The sequence below is a fragment of the Phalacrocorax aristotelis genome, chromosome 8 (genome assembly GCF_949628215.1).
Source record: "Phalacrocorax aristotelis chromosome 8, bGulAri2.1, whole genome shotgun sequence".
Lineage (NCBI taxonomy): Eukaryota > Metazoa > Chordata > Aves > Suliformes > Phalacrocoracidae > Phalacrocorax > Phalacrocorax aristotelis.
Window position 1 is genome coordinate 20,183,605 of NC_134283.1, and position 21,885 is coordinate 20,205,489.

The 21,885-nt window shown below is 39.4% G+C and overlaps 1 protein-coding gene across 1 annotated transcript in view; it reads left to right on the forward strand.

The window, feature by feature from the left end:
* Nucleotides 1–21,885, forward strand: part of SLC6A2 (solute carrier family 6 member 2) — a 72,043-nt gene that overhangs the window by 13,604 nt on the left and 36,554 nt on the right. Inside the window, 2 exon segments of the mRNA XM_075101633.1 lie at nt 8,881–9,012; nt 12,782–13,019. Coding sequence (XP_074957734.1) covers nt 8,881–9,012; nt 12,782–13,019 — 370 coding nt within the window.

A 21,885-nucleotide genomic window follows, 5' to 3' on the forward strand; every position in this document is an offset into this window, starting at 1 on the left:
TTATATAGCATGTTTAAGAAGTATGGGTGTACCAGAATACTGAATGTAAAGAAAACTTTCCAGTAGTGTTGACAGAAAACATAGGTGGGTTTTGATAAAACACGGAGAATGGCTTTATAGCATATGTAACTGTTTGCCTTACACTTTAAAGTCCTGTATAAACATGCATGGTATGTAGTTTACAGTATAGATATTCTGCTTCCTTTAGTGGCATCAAGAAGAACATTCACCCTGAAGGCTTCATTTATAATGACTGAGAGTAAAGGTTAGATTTACTAGAATTCTTATAGATAGGAGTACATAACTGTCTCATTCTTCTGTGACAGAGCATAACCCTTTATTGATAGGAAGAATTTTTAGATGATTCTGCTGTACAAGAGTGTGTAAAGATCAAGATAGTAAAGAAAGTATTACACTATTATAAATCTCTAATGAAGCCTTGAAGGAAAAGGAATGTTTGCTTTAGTCATTGAGTCCAAAAATTGGAGTTGCGACTTAAAATTGGATTAATCACTAAATGATAAGGCAAGTTTTAAGTGTACCTCAGTGTGTTTATACTTGATTCTTCTCTAGCAGAATTTCAAGGCATTTACCTCCCATTAATTTGTACATTAATCCTCTTGAAAGCTACCTGGCACTTGTCTAGAGCTGATTTAAGATGTCTTAAGCACTTTGTTTTACCCTGGCACAGTTATGAGCCTCATGCTGCCTAAAATGGGTACTGTGTCCTCCCCAGAGGGTGCTTAACTTTGGGGATGTTTTTTATTTTGGCAACCTGCAAAAGAAAAGCAGTCTTTAAGAGAAACACCCTCCATCTGAGGTGGTGTTGTGAACCAGAAATTACACTGTTACATGTACTGAACAAAGCACATCTAACACACCTTGTCTCGCTGTGTACATTAGCCAGTACCGTGGCTCTCATCAGCTCTGCCAGGGCAGTCGTGTCACCTTGTATTAGGCACCCAGCGCAGGTGGCACAACTAGGAGGCAGGTCTTCCCATGTATACCCTGTACAATGTTACACAGGACAGCGAGCAGCTCCCACAAGGGCAATCCTAAGAATGTTAGAAAGAGTAGAAAGACCAAAGTAAGGACTAACATTGCCTAAACAAGGGACTGACGCCCAGAGGGTTCATCCCAGGCTTTTTTCTAGAGAGGTGGAGCATCTCAGGGATATGAACTTGGCATTCCTGAAGCATCAAATGCACAGCTCAGAAAGCAGGGACTGTAACCTAATGTGGGTACAAAAAGTGCCCACATAACTCTCCAACCTGCCACTATATGAACCTGCTACACCAAGAAATACTTGTAAGGTGGGAGTTTTAGCCAGAAAAGCAGGAATCACTATTACACTGTCATCCGTTTCGTTCACTCAGTCTTTTCAGATTATAAAAAGAAGGCTGAAACAGTTGATTGCAGTGCTTAAGCATCTTCACAGGAGGGAAACAGAAAGTATTGCAGGGTATTTTAATTTATCAGGGAATGCACTGCCACAATCAAATGTCAGATATATTCAAATTAGAAATAATGATTTTTTAAAATTATTTTTTGTAAAAACAAAGTTATTAACCTATGAAATAAACTACCAAAAAAAAGCAAAGGACCTGCCTGGTATCTTCAAATCAGGATTGTATGTTTTTCTGTCTCAAACTCTGGTTTATGTTAGACAGGAATTTAGATCAAAGTATCTAATAATCCATTCTGGCATCAAAATCAGATGGATCCATGAATTTTGAAAACATTCATTTTAGCTTACAGCTGACTCAGATAAAACGGACACAAATGAACACACAAGTTCTCTGAGAAGGGGGAGAAAACTATGACTAACAGCCTGTATCTGAACCGAAGTAAAACTGTAGTTGCCAAAATCTCCCTGGCACGAAGCAAGGACTTCCCTACACTTAAGAGACAGCTAAAGCTGATGAAGTAGTTTTTCTTTTCATGTACGTGATTGTATTCTATACATCACTGAAAACAGTTTTTCAGTATGCACTTTTTGAGGAAAACTTATCACATGAGGTTATGTTATTATGGATTTTCTAGTACTGGACTCCAGCAAAACCTGCTTATCTTGATCCACAAGGTCACAGCAAACAACTTCTGATGTCTTAATTCAAAAATATTTTTAGCCATGGATGTTCTGCCACCAATAAATCAGGGTACATTTTGACAGGCACTTGATTTTGTACATCTCAAGTACAGCCTACGCCTTACATGGGTGGTTTTGTTGATACGCAGCTGCAGGTGAACGTATCCTTATGCCACCTGTAATAATTGCAAGGTTGGGGATAAAACACGAATAGAACACTCCTATTAATAAAATGATAGAATAATATTTTTTCTTTTTATTTAGCATCTCTTAAGCTACCAGTCATGACTATTGTGAAGCAGCAGCGTTCTCCAGCTAGGCATCTGCACGCTGACCCAGCAGTCCAATACTATGCACTTACCCTGACCAGCACCTCCTGAAGAGCTTGCGAACTGGAAAGTTTGCCATTTTGTTCCCAACAGTGTTAGCTGTTCCAGGAGAGGATACTGCCACTCCTACAAACCCTGTCCTTTTGAACATTAGTAATAGGGATTTCATAAATGACAAAACAGTTTAAAAGCTGGCTCCACATTCCAGCTCGCTCACTCTCTCATTTCTTGTTTAAACAAGAAGAAGAAGGCACAAAACCAACAAGATGGATTTGGGCAGGAATTTTAGTAGCTAGACCTCCACATTATTACAAACTCCAGGTTACTGACTTACCAAACTACTGTCAAAACTCACCTTGAGACTAATTCTTTTATTTCTTTTATTTCGAAACAAAGGGGCCAGCTCCAACAGTACCTCTGCTATAAGGATACATGACATAAAACCAAAAGCTAACGCTGCAACCTTGTTAAGCAGATTTTTGGACTTTTTATGGCAGAAGATAGGAATGGCTTAAATTCCTAAGCACCAGTGAGAGTGTTGTGAAGGTCAGCAGCAGGAACCCCCTGCAAAGCTCCAGAGCTCCCACAGCCACACTGGCCATCTTGGACCAACCTGATTTATAGTCTCCCAAACCCACCATGTCTCTATATTTATTCTTTAATTTCCTGTCAAACAACATAGGCTAGGGTTCTGTTCTTGCATGTTCCTGCAACTATCACACTGTTGTAAATGTGATCATTTCATTAACTTATGTAAATAGGACCTTAGCCAATGACTTGGGTGTTATTTATGAATGAATCATGCTGCTCTGAGTGCCTGGGTATATTTAACTCTCATTAATTTGTTCAAAATAGCTATTAATGGGCTTCTTTAGCTTATTATCCTTGTAACAAAAACCCAGAGAGATGACTGGGTTTGTATGGAAGGGCTTGGGTAACCCTTTCTGTTACAACCCAGTGACCAGCTTATAAATATACTGCACTTCACATGATTTCAAGGCAGTAGCAGGTTAACAGCTCAAGACAAAAAATGCAGGCTTCAGTTGGCCTCAGCCCATGAACAGCATCGAACCATTTCTGGAAACTATTTGTTTTCACTTTCTTTTGAGTGAAAGGAATGCTATTAAAATTGGAATTCTGGAAAAACTGAAGGCTCTGAGCCCAAATTGAGAGTAGAAATATAAATAGGTTCAAATCTAGGAACGGTTTGTTAGGGGGAATAGCTAAATATAAGAGCTTCAAAAGAAACATGTCACTCACCATGGTATAGCTCCACTAGTTTTATGATTCAGAAATACTTTCCATGAAAAAGATTGCATACTTGGAAGATTTTATTGCATGCTTGGAGAATTTTATATGTGCAAAGTGCTGCTGAAGTTTTTATAGTATATCATGCGATCTGTTTTGCAGAAAAATGTTATTTTTGACTACTATAATCTATTGCTGGCTGGGCTCAACATCATCATACAGCTGCTGTTAAAATCGTCATCTTGGCTTTGACACTGAGGTTACATCATGCTCCTTTGTATCTCTGACTTCTCTTTGCTGTACCACACAAGCCCTTATTGCTTTTAATCAGAGGTCAGTAAAGATCTACCCTTCCTCCCCTTCTTCCCAGGACTAGGCAGCAGGCTCAAGCTCGCCTCCTTCAGAGGTGCTTATGGTGGCTGTGCAAGCCAGCTGGTAGCTAGTCTGCTGAAGAGCCAGAACTAACATTCATGTACTAAGAAATGCCTGCCTTTCCGATTACCCAGTTTTTCTACCTAGGGTGACCTCGTACAAGCTAGATTTCAAGATCTCTGCATCGGGGACTTCCTTTTTCATTCACAAGTCTGCACAGATTCGAGTTTCTACCCATTATCCTCATTGTCCGAGCAAGCATACTGCAGTATCAACTGTTTGCTGATATTGTTTGAAGTACTAGTTATTCTGTGTGAAAAAAACAAGCAGTGATGATCAGATACAGAGAATAACTTCTATTTCAGTTCACCGACTGGAAGATCTTTGGTTTTAAACTCTTTTCCTGCACAAGTACTGGAAACACTCCTATCTAAAAACATACTGCAATATTTGCTCAAAGTTTGTTGTTTTAGCAGACTTCCCCGCCAGTTAACATTTTGACTACAATAACCATGGTAACAAGCGCAGAAGGCTAATGAGCACAAATAGTTCAAAGTTGTTTCAACTACCCCTGCCCTGGCCTGCTTCTTGTATGTGCATCAACAAATCATTTTAGGGTAACAGCAGCTGTTTAAATTATCTTTCTTCAATCATTAATAAATTAATGCTTCTTTCTTTCTGGTATATAAAAGCGAGATGAGACCTCCTTGTAGGACTGAGAGGAGTATTTAGAGCTGTGTTCCTCTTTGCTTCCCACCCCCTAGGATGCTGTGAATGCTGAATATCAGAGAAGACACACTTTGCATGGATTCTGTTATACCAAAATTAAGAAGTTGTTTTGGCACTGAACACAGGAATGCAAAGCCTGTCTTGTATTTTGTCCTTCGTTAATTAAATGTAGTAGGTTTGTGGGTTTTTTCCCTAAAAAGAACCCCTCTGTGTATGCTTCCAGTTAAAGTTTCACACAGACGGTTCTTGTAGAAGCTGAGTGTTTGACCTAATCTAGTTCTGTATAAGACACAAGGCAGGTATATACTGGTACCTTAAGGGATGTATATGGATCTCATGAAATCTGTTAACAGAGAGATGCAGCCAAGGCTGACCTGTGGCTTTTGAGCTGCATGTGTCTCAGTAGCAAGCCAAGCATGGCTTCTATGCCAGGGCTGTGTTACAAATGCTAATTACTTCAGATTTTTAGCTGTAAAGGGAAATTAGGAACCATTAGGGATTGCTGAAACCAGTATTGCCTTGTAGGATGCAGCTTTGTGCTCAGCCCGTTCCCATCACACACTGGGGGAGTAGAATTCCCTAAAGTGCTACCAGTATGTTACTGCCAATGCAGCAATCCCACAGACTGCATTCCCTCAGCTCTCTGAGGTAGGTAGGTCTTGGCAAGCTTGTCTGAAGTGTTAGCCAAACTGTGTGCTCCCTAAGAGTTCAGCTGTCTGGGCTATACAAATCTGACTGGCCCCCTAGTTTCATGCAATTAAAGCACAGCAGTTTCTGTGGCCAGTGGCACAGGCGGGAGCAGCACAGCTGACATCGTGTCACAACACATTTTGACTTCATAGAACAGGTAGGCATTAACAGTGAGGCTGCTCCTTCAGAGAAGTCTGGTGTGATGCTCAAATTCACACCAGTGGACCTAAAGTGAGAGACCCACCAGGATGCTGGTTTGCCTTCTCCCTGGCCCACAGGATGTTAGTCACACACACAGAGGACGGTATGAAGTCTCCCTCCAAACAGCACCTCTTGTTCATCAGATACTATACACAAACCAGCCCTACAACAGAGACCCTGTGCAAACACAGAGTGCGGTTTGACCATACATCACACATATGCTGTTTAGAAGCATTTGCACACCATTCTAGTTGGCAGAAATTTTAATAATACTTTGACCATCATTTATTTTCTGCTGAAGTGCCCATGATCTAAGAAAGGGTTCAGTGAACACCATGAAGTTTGATTCTGGGTATTGGCTAGGAAAAGAAGAGCAAATACCAAGATATTTACAAAATATCTGTCTTTTGGGTATTTTTTACCTAATCAGAAGCTGCTAAACAAGAAGTTTCCAGAACTCTCCAAAACATTAAGTCAACTTGATGTGACTAAGCACTCTTACTTTGATATTTATCTCAATTTCAAAATACTTCAATCATTCAGTTACCTGAAAAGTAACCCAGCTATGAAACCCTGCCATACTGCGTAACTGCTCTTTGCTGAAAATTACACCACAATTTATTAATCCCTTGCGGGGGCAAGGCGGGGGAAGAAAAAAAAGAAAGAAACCTCCTTTAACTAAAGCCTGGAATGACTCGCAGCCAAATAGATGACACATAAGCAAGCATGCCTAAGTACAGTACACTTCACAGTTCATCATGGTATTAGTCATACTTAGAAAACATGTAATTTAAGCTAGCATTTAATATGTACGTCCACTACACATCTCCAGGATTCATTTTCTCAAACACAGATTTCCCTATTCAATTTGTGGCATCATGTTTTGCACCGTCTCTTGACAGTTAAGTTATTCAAGCAGCACTCTGTGCAAACTCCGCACCTCCCAGGTACAAGATAGATCTGTGAGTCAGCTCCACACACTCTAATACTATAGAAGCAAAGCAAGTATGGCACTTCAAAGGCTGTCACTTACAAGAAATCTGACAGTAAAACCACATAAAAGATTTTTTCTAGATACTAGATATAGTGAAAGCAATATGTAGTATCCCAGATTGATTTAGCTCAGTATGTTTTAACGCTGAACAGAGCTCCTCAGAACTGCAGGCTAGCAAGGATTTGTTGAATACGAATATTTTTTTCTCTGCAATATTCAAACATATGACAGTTCAACATGACAATCATAGAAAGCAGCTTATGAACAATACTGAAATATTATTAAAACATGTATCACTGGTACTCTAGTAGCTGATGGGAATGCAGGTTGCCTTCACACTACACTCCACATAAACAGCATGCATAAGAAGATTCTTGCTCCCAAAGTGATACAACCAATATATTTCAGCTTTTAGCATACATTCTCAAAGATTTATGCTATTCTTTATTTCTGTTGATATACCTTGTCTCTCTGTTTCACTGCAAGATTTCAACTTTCAAATGCCTAAACTTATGACTGAATGCTCAATATATTGTCCTTACCATTATGGTACAGCATGTTACTTTTAGAAGTAGATTTGTGGTATGACTAAGAGAACAGAGTTTGTTCTTCCAGTCTTATTCTCCAGTATATACTCAAATTCCCCTCCCTGAACAGCCACGCTGGGCAGCTCACACTAGAGGTATCTGTGGAAAGCAAACATGAAAGATAAAGGAGCAATGACTATCCAGGCTTTTAAAAGCACAACAGAACTTTCAGAAGTACTTTTTAAGTACACAGTTCACTCTGCTTACTGGCATGTTTTAGATAGCTATAGTCACGCTTTTATATTATAGACTACACCTGCCCTCTCTAAGTTTATGTATTTAGAAGCAGTGCAAACTTATTTCCTTTTGCAAGGGAAGTTTTCAAATTACTAAACCAGTACAGCATATTTTAGAGGTGTGCAAAAGTTCCTACTACTTGCTATTGGGAGAAATAGCTGCTGCTGGGGTTTGGGGTTTTTTTTTTTTCCCCCTGAACAACGTAGACATGATTTTCATAATCTAGTTTCTTTTTCACAGGTAATTCCTAAGGAGAGCTGTCAGTAGCTATTATGCAGTTACTCTGTCAGCTCCTTATTTAGCAAAACAATCTAATAATTTTCAATACAAATTTTACATTAATTGAACTGTGCTGGACCAAGCAAGCTATGCAATAAAACAAAAACTACAATTTACAGGTACCACAAAGCAGAGGACTGGGAAAGCATCCGGTTATTAAACATGACACCAACTATATTTGTTTTACAGTATCGTATGTAACCATGCATTGGGGGAGTCTTCTTTCTGTGACCTGGATCATATAAAACAGCTAAGAATTTTTCAGATAGTTTCTACATTAGATGATCCTTCTGTATTTCAGTTGGCAATACTCCTTATGACAGTAGCACTGACACAGCAGGATTCTTCCAGAGGTGACAGTTTCTGTGGTATGAACTCACGGCAGAATCCTCAATCACATTAGGTTATGCATTCCAGGAAGGTGCAAGCAGCCCCAGCACTGTCCTGCTGCAATATAAAGATGCTGTACTTGAGCCCAGCCATGAAACCAGACTAACCCTAGTACATACTCAACATTAACGGCATTGAGTATTATTAGGTTGGAGAAGGGGTCTGTTGTCTAACACATTTCAGAGGAATAAGGGAATTTATTATAACAAAAGCCAAAACATGCCATGGAAGCCCAAATTCCATATGACTGACCAATACTGATACATTTTCAAGCACACAGTGTGATTTAAACTTACAGGAAGTTGCATGACATTTTTTTTCTTCTGTTGCTGGCCTCCGCATTCCCTTTTGAACATACTACACTAAAAAAAAACTGAACAAAATTTTTCATAGTCCCTTTTCCTTTTAGCTCTGCAACTGTGTTTGGCATCACTTCTTTTTCAGTTAGGGATTAATTTTCAGGGATACATTTTTTTACCTTTTAAGCCAAACAGCAGAGGTGAAACATTAGGGGGGGAAAGGAGCCATGCTCTACAGCTTTTTTCAGGGGTTCTGTCTCTGACACCTTAAAACATATACAGAAAAGGGACAAGAGAACATGGGTTCTTCCTTTCTGATATATCCTTTCTACTTCCCAAAGGCAGTGGCTTTGTCTTTAGCCAGTAAAAGCACACAATAGAGAAATCAAAATGTAACCAAAACATAGACTACAATGTCTAATTATTCTCCTTTCAGGTGCTTTTCTTATTCCCTATATCCTCTTCCTAATCATTGCTGGAATGCCCCTGTTCTATATGGAATTAGCACTGGGACAGTATAACCGAGAAGGGGCTGCCACTGTATGGAAAATCTGTCCAGTTTTCAAAGGTAAGTGTCCCTCTGCTCACTTAAATAGCGCCATGAGGGTGCCACACACTGGTGATCACTAACAAAGTAAAGGTCTCTCATCTTTCTGCAGACAGCATGATATTTGCTGACCTTTCCCCAACCCTTGAAGTCAGAAGCCTTTTTGTTATCACAGGTGGAGCACAAAAAGGGAAAAGCCACAGAAATCATCTTCAGGGTTATTGATGAGGAGTGCAGCAGAGAACAATGAGCAGTTCAGCCCTGTCCTCCCTTTCCCCTGCATACGGGGGAGTGGGAGGAACTGGGTGTCTCTAGGTGGATGGAGAGGCTGGCAATGCAAATATTTAGGAATACCAAATCCCATCCAGGTCAGTTCAGCCCTGTCTCCCCCAGTGACTAACACACCCACTGACTCTATTCAGTTCATTGTGTGGAGCTTTCTCTGCAAAAGACAGCGTACCACAGTGGCTAGAACACTAAAATGGAGTTGTGAAGATGGTCGTTCAGCAACTAGACTTGTAACATCACACAAGTTATCTGGGGCTCTGTACCTCGGTTTTCCTGCCTGTGAAATCAGAGCAATGATTCCAATAGACTTGGTAAAGTGGTTTGCAAATCTAGCAATGATGAAAAGCACTTATTAAAACCTGAACATTATTATTACTTTTGAGTGTTTTCCAGTAGGTTAACTCGCCAGCACCTCTCAATAAAAGGCTGTGGAGTGTTCCCTTGTGCACTGAGTTGAAATCATTCTGCAAGGAAGAAATAGCCGAGGTTAGGTGTTTGGATACTGCTCAGGGCGTTTGGCATTGATCACAGATAAAGGGATCTCCCTGGGTGAAAGAAGCCATATGCTTTCTGTACATCAAACAAGTATTTCTTAAGCCTCAAGAATTTTCTTAAGCATTGCTTACCAGCAAAAATTGTAAGTTCCCTTATATTTATACCAGGTTATATCTAAAATCTTACATAAAAGCCTTTTCAACACAGAGCTATCTGAAATGAAATCACTCAAGCTCAGCTGATCTTAGAAACTTAAAATTCAGATCATGTTCATCCCATGACTGACAGAAGCCGAGGAGCTTAACAATAGCAATCCAAACTTGGCGGGTCCAGTGCTTGGATATAGGTTATACTGAGTAAATGTTGGTTGTCTTTCTCAAAATACAGCTTTCCCCTTCAAGGAGACTAGTGACACAGAATAGCAAAACTGCAGGTTTTCTTCTTATCAGTCAAAGAAAAAACTCACACCAAAATTAGAGATATAATTAAAAAATGTATAAGTGAGCTAATAAAATATATGCCCCAAAACTTTAAAATTATTTCATATAGATTTGCCTAGCCCTTCTATAATCCCTTCACAGGAGACAAAATTCATCCCAGCATCCGGGAACCTAAAGACCCTCGCTCAGTCAAAATTCCTGCCAATATCAGTCAATAACTTTGGATGGCAGTGAGGATTTTGAAAACCTAACTGCAAATTTAGACCTTAAGGATCTCAAAGTGTTTGAGCCAAATACCACCGTACTCAGAAGTACTTTTTCTGTTGACTTCAGGATTGAAACGATGATGAGAAAGGAAAACAGAATTTATTTCATGTTAGTCTTGTTGACATTCCAGCTGTGTTTTTAAGCTGACATTTTCAAGGTGGACTAAACGTATATTACTGTTGATTTTTAAGTGTTCTTATTACTAGGATATAGAATAGCACACGTTATTTGATTCTCAAAAAGTAATAAGCATTGAGTTGTATTTGCACCTCGGCACTAGTATAAACTCAGTGCTTTTAAAGTTTTGACCAAATATTCTGATAACATACAAACACATTTTACTGCTAATGCTTTTGAATTGTTTCTGGGATAACTCAAATCTGTCACTCAAATGAAAAGTACACAGTCTACGCAAATATATAACAGCTTCTGTAAATGAAAAGTACTGTAGTACTGATTTTAGCTATAAATATTATTGCTATGAACTCTAAGGACTCTACTTCTAATAAGATGCTCTCATAATGCATGCAATTAAAAATATACCCTGTAACCTTTCCAACACAGTTTGTTTCCATGTCTGCATTTTCCAGGGTCTATTTTAGAGTGTGGGTGGTGCAGTGTTACTTTTAAGAAAAGCTAGACCTAGAAAGAGGAGAGCAAATTAATTCCTGAACATTCTTATGATTTCAGAGGAGTGAATCTAAGATACATTTGATCCTGTATTTTTTAATCTTGGTATTAAATATCTATCATTGTCCTCCTGAATTGGAGGAATTTCAGGAACATTTTTTTTAAGCAGAAATCATCCAATTTCAGTGCAACATATATTATTCGTACTTAGTATTTTAACAGTCACATTAATATTTAAGAATTATCCCCTTGGGTGATTCACCCCCTGCTCCATTCTGCTGATCGTAATGTATCACTAGAGTTTGAGTGTTGATGTACTGGATTCATTTAAGCCATGCGGATTTGAAGATACGGTTTCATCTTTACTTTCACAATCTTTTCCCCAATGTTAGGGATGAGCAAACTGGTCTATGTATAAAAATCCTCCTGATGAGCAAAGAGTAACTTTGGTATATGCAGCAGTCTTTGAACTGCCTACTCCTTCAGGGTCCGCATCTGTTCCTTATGCAAATTTTAAACCAAGGATTAATACTCAAAGAGTGTGCTACTGCCTTGCTCTATTGAGAAATATGAAAGGCTAATAACCCCCAACTGCTAGGCCTCTGATGCAGTGTCCCCAAAAAACTAACCTGAAGAAAATTAGAATTAAAGACTTACAGTGCAGGTTACTGTGACAGTACAGTGACGATAGTCATGAAACAGCTGTAGCTGTACCTGTTATACGTAATGTGAACAACTTTGGGGTAGGATTCCGAGAACGATGCTGTGAACAGAGTAAAGGAAGAATTATATAAGCCAAGGTAAAGCAAGCTTCCTCTACAATTCTGGCAACAAACTTGTTCTGCTCTGATGTTAGTACCAAAGCTTCCTCTCAAACCACTGGATTGTGTCCATTTTCATGAGGAGACATGCACTCTCTGGGGGTCTCTTGCTGAAGGCACTCTCCAAGCACATTTCACAGTATGCAAAAATACCAAACAAAAGTTAAAAGTCAAAAGAGAATGCTTACAGTGGGGATTCTGTAATCCTGGGGAGATAATGAAATGGTTTGAAGGCCCACACACAGTTCATCCCCAAGCCTGATATTCACCAATATTTACTGGCCTGCTCAAGAACCACTTGAGCCCCTCAGTGGAACAGCACAGACTGTTTGATGCATGGTTTGGACCTAGTTAAAAGCTGATGGAAGCCAATCTGGAGAGTAACAACGGGAAGGAAACAGGAGAGGAATTGGTGTCTGTTCCAAACTAGCTCAGGATGGGAGTGTGAGGCATAGGAAACTTCACTCAAGTCCCGAGGTTTACTTTTCCAAGAAGTTGCCAAGGACTCTGACACTATGAAGGTGAAGTGAGTTTCACTCGCAACGTGGGCTTGCAATCATCTGCATTGGAAGAAAATCAGCAACAGAGTTGTACAATAGCAGATTTTGACATTGCATTGCTTAATTTCTTTTTTCTGACAAACAACTGCCAAAATCATTAATGTATTTTTTGTTTTAAGGTCAGTGACACTGTGTCCACATGTGTGTATGTAAATGTCAAAAATTCCTTTTATTGGTCTGAAGATCTAAAATTATTTTGCAGCCACGGATGGCTCAGTGTAACTACAGTGTTTGCATATACTGTTGCATGTAAAATGCAATGTATAATCTGGTTTTCCTTTGTCTTTAGGTGTAGGCTACGCAGTGATACTCATAGCTCTTTACGTGGGTTTCTACTACAACGTTATCATAGCTTGGTCTCTCTATTACCTATTTTCATCATTCACATTTGAACTCCCCTGGACAAACTGTGACAACAGTTGGAACAGCCCAAACTGTACAGACCCCAAACTCTTCAATGCATCAGTGCTTGGCAATGGTACCAAATACTCGAAGTACAAGCTCACTCCCGCAGCTGAATTTTATGAGTAAGTGTGGACTTGACTTTGCTATTTATACAAAATTCTATGTCTAAGAGTGTTTCCTGCAGAAGGTAAAATAGGTTAGCATTCAGCCTGTAAAATAACCATAGGACTAAGGTTAAAATGCAGTTGCAATGTTGATCTGTATTCCTGTGTGGTTAAGACTCCTGACTCTGCAAGCTTTGGATTTTCCAGTACAAACGCAATACTTGCCACTGAGCAATATGGAATTGGACAAGACACAAATCTTCCCTGATGTGCCACTTTTATTTGCACCAACTTTGCCATGGCAAGGAAACATAGCAATATTCTGACAAAGACAACTGCTTGCCAAACTTAGCTGACTTTAAGGCTTTAAAATAATCATTTGTTCAAGAGACTTGGCCTGTTTCTCCGCTTGCAAAATATCTCAGAGCAGACCTCTGTTTGCTCATCTGCTTCAATAGTTCAATGAAGTGAAGTGAAGCACTGAGGAGGGAGGAGAGCACCATAGTTGTAGAAAGATGGGCTTTTTCTGATTCCTAAGCAAAAGAGCATTCTGCAATATGGGCCAAAACAGGCAAAACACTCAAACCAAACACTTGGAATCAAAACCAAAAAGGTCTAAAATTAACAACTGAACTATAAAACAAAGATATCAGTCTGTGTATAAATAATTGCATCTCCATGGGAAAATGGAATTTGATCAGGATAAAGAAGGGTGGGCATCAGGCTAATTGAATCAGCTGTTGAATTAATCGGAATAATCAATTAATATTTCTGTGCTGGGAATAGAAGGATATCAGGGCACACACCTGCTGAGCAGCAAGTCCTACCCTGTAGAAATAAAGGGACACCACTGTTACCATAAATAACCTGTGTGTGTACACCATGCCTGGTTACATTAGGGACCTTGAGGTCTGTGTTTATAGCTCCAAGGCGTTTGTGGCTGCGATTTCTCCTCTGAAGACAGCACAGTGAAAAATCAGTAGTGATACACAAACTGTTGGCAGGGGGTTGGGTAAACTGAACTCAGTGCTTTGAAAACAATAAGGGGGGTTGAGTTCAAAGGAACTCACTACAGTGGCAAAGAATGACAGCTAAGAAATCTGCTGCCCTTACGAAGACAATATGACGTGTTCATAATTCGAATGCAAAGAGAGATCATTTATAGCAAAATGCTATATACACATGTAGACAGTTAAAGAACCTAACTTTGAAGTGAACTATAAGTTACACATTCAGCATCTTCAAAGAAAGAACTGCATTATTACAGAACTTTCGTGTGAACAGCATTTTAAAAAAGGTTTTCTTTATAATTTTCGTGTGCTTAAGACTTTGTAAAGCAAAATGCAATGCCTATATTCTTGCTTTGCTCCTTTATGATTTAAAGCGGTTCTACGCATTTTCTGTTATCACATCATGCTTGGGGTATGATTTTGAATTTGTAGCAGATGAGGTAGTGGTAGAATCTATTCACAATGTTTTGATTTAGTTCCACTGACCTGAGGAACAGCTCAAGTGGTGATTCTGCCTGTACACTGAAACTTGAAATATTAGGGTTCTTTCCTTACCATGAAATAGATTGGAGGTGCAGTTTTTAGAAGGTAAGAATAAAAAGGGAATTTGACATTTCATTATGCTTTGATCCCAAATTTTGGGGCAGTAATTAAGTCCCTAGGCCCTGTACTTATTAGCAACTAGGTCGTATTGCAAAAGTGACAAGAATAACCACTCAAGTAACACAATCTATAACATCTGCTTCCCCAGCTGTAAAAACAGGGATTCACAAGGGACACTGTGTTCACTTATCCAGTATTTGGATTAGCTCATCAAATCCAGCTGTAAAGCTCAGGTGTTGACCCAAACTTGTGCAAAGTTTTAGTGTATTCCAATGCAACCTAATAACGACAGCCCAATTCAGAAAGCAGTGCTTCTTCTGTTATACCAAATAACCCATCTCATTCCCGTGTTCTTTTTATAACAGGGAGAGACAAATCTTCTCATTGTAAAGTTTCATATTATATGCAACAGGGTCAGGAAATAGAAGTGAAGATGTAGTGTTAAATTTGCATCAGTATAATAAGTTTACAACATGACGCATCACTTCTGGATGCAGTATATTGTTAAGTAATAGTTCAAGTAAGGGTCTTGACTGGCCACACTCCCTCTGAAAACCCCCTCAAGTAAAGGCTGAATATTCCTTTAAGAATATTGGGCGTCCTTACACCATAGTGCACTACTGCTTGAATGACTGCTGAACTTGACTCAAGTGTTTGTGTAGGCATCGCACCTAATTCATCCTGGTGGATTGCCATTAGTCATTTTTAATCAACAAATCTTTGCCAGGGGAGACTACATTTCCTGACAGAATAGTTTGTGTCAGGTCAGTCTATTCCTTACAGCCAGAAATCCTAAATTATCACTTGGATAGCTAATTAATCCTTCCTCGATAATACTGTGGATGAGTAAGAGTTTTTAAGTAACAGCATCATGAAGACACCAGTTTCCAAATCCTATGATCATGTTTACTTTCTTAAGGTTTTACTGCTGCCCAGTGTTGCCAGATATTAGCAATAACAGAAACAATTACTTTTTGGGCAATAGATTTAATATGGCAGATTTCAGACTTTGACTTTTGACCAGCTATATAGAAAACAAACAAATAGAGCAGCCACTTTTATACCAGAGGGTAATCAAACTATGCCACTGAAAATTCAGTGGAATACCTATGGAATCCCAGCCCCTGCACCAACATAGGGTATAATAATTAGCATTATTAAAGCAGGCACTGAAAACAGCAATAGTACTGGTGGCCACTGTAAAAATATCATAGAAAGGGTGTGATTTTGTTAGTGGAGGTTAAAATAAGTTCCATTTTTCTCCTCAGTACTACCAAAGCATACAGGACACCATCCAATATGGAGTATTTGGGGTCATGTTTTCAACCACAGTAACCAGGATAGCAAGAACTTGCTGCTGTGTATTAGTGGGATACACTGCAGCTTATGGAAAACTTGTTAAGCATGCTAAATGCCCAAGCACCTAAGCCAGCTTCAAGACTACATGGTACAGCTTGAACTTGGTTCTCTAGGTTGTATATTTACATCAAGAACATATGCAAACTTGTTCCTTCTGATGGACAGGCTGAACTGGAAGCAGGGAGACCAGAAACACCAAACATCTATTTTGCAGTTGGAAAATGACTGAAAAGAGGTACTTCCAAAAACAGGCCACAAGCAGAAAGCTGCTATGGTTACCCTTAAGAGAAACACACATTTCTCCTCTTTGGGACTTGACTCCTTCACCCAAAGCTGGCCTGACCATGAATTTAGAGCAGGTTATTTCCTAAAACCATACAGCTGCCAGAGCAGACTGTATCTCTACCAGCACAGGAATAAACTGTAGGAAGAGGTCAGGAGTACTCTGATGTGGCAGTTCACCTAATACTTCAAGAAAGGCACCTCTAAGTTCAACAGAAGTATGCTGATTCTCACCACTTACATTGAGTGAGAGAAGGGAAAACTTGCTTAGAATCTAGGCCAAATCTTTCAGCTGTCCGGTGTTCGGTGGGGAGGGAAAGCAGGGAGAAACATCTAAGCCTCAGACATGGAAGATATCGCTTCAAATTACAATTTCCAAGGGAAGGCAGTGAAAGGCAGACTTTGACAAACATATCTGGCTTTTGTTTTCAAGCCTTAAGAGCTGGGCAATAATTCAGGTTGAAGTGGTTCTACACTTAGGCTTTCTAGAATATTTAATTTCACTAAGTCTAGTTTCAGTCATTCAGGCTTAATTCAGGCCAAGGTGCCACTGACGTCAGCAGGACAGTTGCTTACAACAGGAATACAGGATGGAATGGGACCTCTACAATATCTCATTAGAGATGGTTAAAATAAGTTAGAAACTATTTGTACACTGCAAACTTAGCAAAGCAAGCACTCCAAAATCTGATAACAACCAGTGCCTTTCTGCTAGTAACAGTCAGTCATAAGAGTAATCCAGTTAGGAATATAATGTCAATTCCACATTTCTTTGGAGACACACATTACTTTAGTGGCTTCCCTCTTCAGTGGTTTGGAATTAAAGACACAAAATGCAAAGGACCTTCTATCCTTTTAATGTAGATTAAAATAATTCATTATAAACATTTTTTTGGAAGAACACAAGTGCATCACTGAAAAAGAAGTTCCCCTATCTACCCATATCACTCCTGTTTAAATACTTTATCTGAGTTCAGGCACACTTTATATTTGTTCTCTCCATTCTTTTGTCTGGGAAAAGTTTGTTACCATCTTGTTTTCGTTTATGCTGACAATTAAAAAATACCAGTTTGGAAGAATAAAAGCACTGTTCTTTTCATGAGGTACTGTGCCTGTAAAAAAACATCAACATTAACATGGCAGGAACAAATCCTGGCAATTTTTTAAACAAAATAGTAAAATTGTCAACAACTGTATTGAGCTATGGCTATTTTCTTCTGATAGTACTTTTTCTCAGGCCTATAATCCATTCTTTCTGTGTAAGAAATAAGACATTTTTTTGCAGGGAAATTTTCATGCCAGGTTCAGTAAAGGAAATTCACAGAATTCACAAGTCTGCCCAGATGTCAGTAATTGCAGTAAGCTACCTAGGAACAAGGAATAAAGACAATGTTCAGACATGGAAGTCTATGTCTAATTTATGAACATAAATTTATAAGGAGTATGTGAACAAAGAATACCCTGAAAAACCCTCACCCTATACAACAAAGATAACTTTTATAGACCAACAGGTTTGTGCTTTGGGGTATGGGTCTTCACAGGCAATACCACCACAGACCAAAGGGTCCACATGGTTCAGCAGCACATCAGCTGGTGTGATCAACACTATGTGCTCCAAAGGAAGATGCAGGAACCTATCCCCATAAAACGATTGCGAAGCAACCTCACCCACAAGAGAGCAAACATCGTTTCAAAAGTAAGCATAAGCAATTCTGCTTGTAAATGCTTAAGAACTGAATCAGGCAAGAACTAATGAGAGTGGATAGCCTTATATCCTGCTGATCAGATCTGGTAGGAAAAGATTCTAAGCTCATGCTAAACAAAATCAGCAGATGTCAATGATATACCACTTCCCTGGACAACAAATCTCCACTGAATATATCTGAAGCTTCTTTAAGAGGTTTCTTCATGCAACATTCATACCTTATAAACTAATTTGAGAGTTTGTAAGCAACAAGAAATTAAGAACCTCTTTAGATATCTAGACTTACTCTTTTGCATCTTAATTGAAAGAAAAGTTGTCAAATGTTTCTGACAGGTTTGAAGTTGAGTAGCAGTCGTCTGTTTACCTTCATAGAGATCACACAATCAAAGACTAACAGTAATTCTACCCCGGTTCTGTACCTTCACCCCTAGAAAATCCCCTGAATGTAACACAAGAACTCCTCCGATTTTAGTGGGCTTAGAATCAGGTAGATTATTAAATACTTTATGTGGGAAATTTATGGCCACATTCCTGAAATAGCAATAAGCAAGCTGCTTTAGAAATCAATTCTATATTAACTGCACAGGCGTATCTACAAAGTGTTCGGGTGCATTGTTTACATATCCATAGTCTGAGACTAACGTATTTGCATCACTAGACATTATATATTTACCTTTTGACTGTGTTGACTTTTTGGTCTCGGCTAAGTAATTCAATCTTTCTCTTTTTGACTCAATGCACAGAAATTTCTGGTACAAGTATTTATGTGCATAAAATAAAGACAGCTATTACACAAATGTGCAGCTTTGAAATTTAGTTTTCACATATGTTTACATCTTCACATTTGTTGACCATTTATTTACACACAAAGACAAGAAATTAAATGCAAGTACAGTGGAAGTAAACCCATATAAGTGCATACACATGTTCTTAGGCTTTGGACAGCATCGTGGAAATTATTCCTAAACCACAACACACCGTTGTGTAGCAAGTCCAGAAGTCTGGAAGAAAGGCCACTTTGCCAACTTAAATTTGCAGCGGGTGATTATGAGATATTGCAAATGTCAAGAGTTTCATATTATGCTGCACACAAGCCAAACAATTGGCTTGTTTTGTGCTAACTTGTAGGAGGAATTCTAACTGCTTATGCTTACATACAGAATCGTATAGTGGTAGTAGGGTCTGAGCAATAATTACAGCAGCTGAGGTCAGTGCTGCAGCACCCCCCCATATTACCTTGCATTTCAAATCCTAGCAAGCAGAAGCAGAGCCTTTCTCTGTGGAACATCTCCACCTGCACATATTGCTCAAGGCAAAGCCCATAAAGTTGTTGCACATATCTAAACACCCATTCATTTGTATTCACCTCTTTCTCATCAAATGTCCTCTGTGACACTGTACTGACATAGTATCACCACTAGTGTTTTATGTGTTGCTTCCTATAGGTGAAGTGTTTGCTCATCCAAAACTCTCACATCGAAGCATTAATTCACGAAAAGCTTACAAACTTAACCTCACTGTGTAAAGGACTCGGCATTACAACCAATGTCAGACCATAAAGTGAGCATTAATTTGTTTGAATGTGTCAGTGGTCCTCAGTTTGTGGTGCATGGGCCTATTCCTGTTGCTGGCTTTCTTCTGGCAACTGTGTGTCTTCCCATGCAACTGTTCTGAAATCAGTCAAGATTCATCTCAACAGCTTATTTGGAGAGTCTAGGGCTGTTCTTTCATGAAGCTCCTGTCTAGGGCAGTGCACGGCCCACTGAGAATGCTGACTGAAGCACCGTTTAACCTGCTGACTAGGGACTGGGCCAGATGGGAGCACAAGTGCTCAAACTGTTTTGCCATGTATCCTCAAACAATAAACTTTTTTTCAGGAGTTTATATTCATTAGATCTCCAGAGGGGTTAAATTCAAGTATTTCCATTCTCTCTGCAAATCTCAATGTAATGGGTTTAAAGCAGATTTTGAAAATCTCGTTTTTCAGAGTGCTTTGCAGACTTCAGCGTGCTGAAGTGTGGCACAAATGGCAAGGGAGATCGGAATTATTGAGTTAATGAGAGAATTAAGCTGGGTAAAGACTTAAGTGAGTTAAAATAAATGTTCTCAATGAATGAAGAGTTTAGTCCTAGCAGCCACATATAATTTCAGGATTATCATGATTCAAAAAAAAAGAAAAACAAAAAGACAAAAAAACCTCCAATTCATTTGGTACAAATAATAACTATGCCAACCAGGGTGCCACTGATAATTATCCTGTGATTCCCAAAATGTAGCTTTAAGCCCATTACATAGCTCCGTTCTCCAACACAAGAGGGAGCTGAAATATCTTGAGAATCAAAAAACCAAGACAACAAAGGTGTTGGCAAAAGACAATGCAGTATCCAACAGAGCTGGAGCGACTAGGTCCAGCTGAACCCAAGGTGGCTGCTGCAGAGCCCCCGGCATGCCTGTGAAGCGTGCCCAGCGTTCCAGGGCGAGGGAGAGGTATGCAGTGCGCCTGTAGCACTGCACATCAGATGGCTCGGCACCACCCTCCTGTGTTCTTGGCTGTAGGAGCACTCTCCTGGAGCCAGGCTATCCTTCCGCATTGCACAGCTGCCATACCCAGAGCTCTTTACAGAGCACCCAGAGGCACACAAGCAGCTCAGACAGCAGCTGTATATGTGGCAGAGCTGAGTCTGCACCAGGCTAACCCTGTTGCACTTTGCTGACTTCATGTGGAACCACTCTGCCATCTCTGCGTTGCACCCCTAGCCCCAGAACTACAGTGAGGAGACACTGGTGTTCAGTCTGCAAGGAGCCAGCTCAAGTCTGCAGGGTTTGTACCACAAGCTCCACCCCACACTGCTGTGGATATTCACCTTGTAGGTGCAAAGTGCTGCGGAAACAGTACAGCTGAATTTAAGCAGTGCTGTACCTGATGTGAAAATACCTGGAGAGACTGGCAAACTCTGTGTAAAAAGAACTCCATCCACAGCTGCTTAAAGCCGATAACCTAACCTTCCATGGATAAATGAACCAACTGGATTGTATTCTCTGAAGGAAACTGGCAGCAATGACAACTGAACTATGGCTGCCCAAATATATAACACAAGAGATGCATGTAGGAGAGCCTTCTAATTAAGTACAATTATCATGCTTCAAATTGCCTTCTAAATCAAGTATGTAATTTAATTTCTATAGATTGCACACTGTATACACTGTCAGTCCTTTTAGCATCTTCAATCTACAATTTGCATTAAATTTTAAATCATAAAAAACTATTCTAACTACCAGAATAGGGAACAGAGCTCAGGAGACCACGTCTATATCTATTTATATCTTCACCAATCTGCTGATACTTACTCTATGCAAGCCATTTGGGTGTGATCCTGTAGAAGTACTAACCTTCAGAAGTACTTGGAAGTTCTTAGAAGTACTTAAGTTTTTAGAAGTACTTAATATGTTAACTAACAAATGTATTTGTTAGTTGACATACTAATTTGCTGATAAGTTGACATTTTTGCAAGCCGAACAAATCTGATACGACATATCTAAAAATTGTTTAGATGAATGACACCCTTCTCTTGATCATATCAGACTTACACAAATAACTTCTGCCTTTAATAAAAAGAGAAAGAATGAGCCTATAGAGCTGTGTAATCATATTTGGATTGAAACCTAAAATTAAAATTGATTTAGGGTTGGAAAAACAAGGCCTACTCCAAGACTTTTTAACTTGATCTGCTTGTACAAAACTTCTAAATTTCCAAAATACAACCATGTAAATCTCCCTAGCAATGAATAATACAAAAGGCTCCATAGAAGTTCCTCAGAAAGAACCAGTCTGACAAAAACATCTAGGAGAACTGTACACCCAAACCTCTTTCCTCCTCTTTTCTGGCTATGGATTAAATGTTTTGGAGTGAACAAAATACAGAGT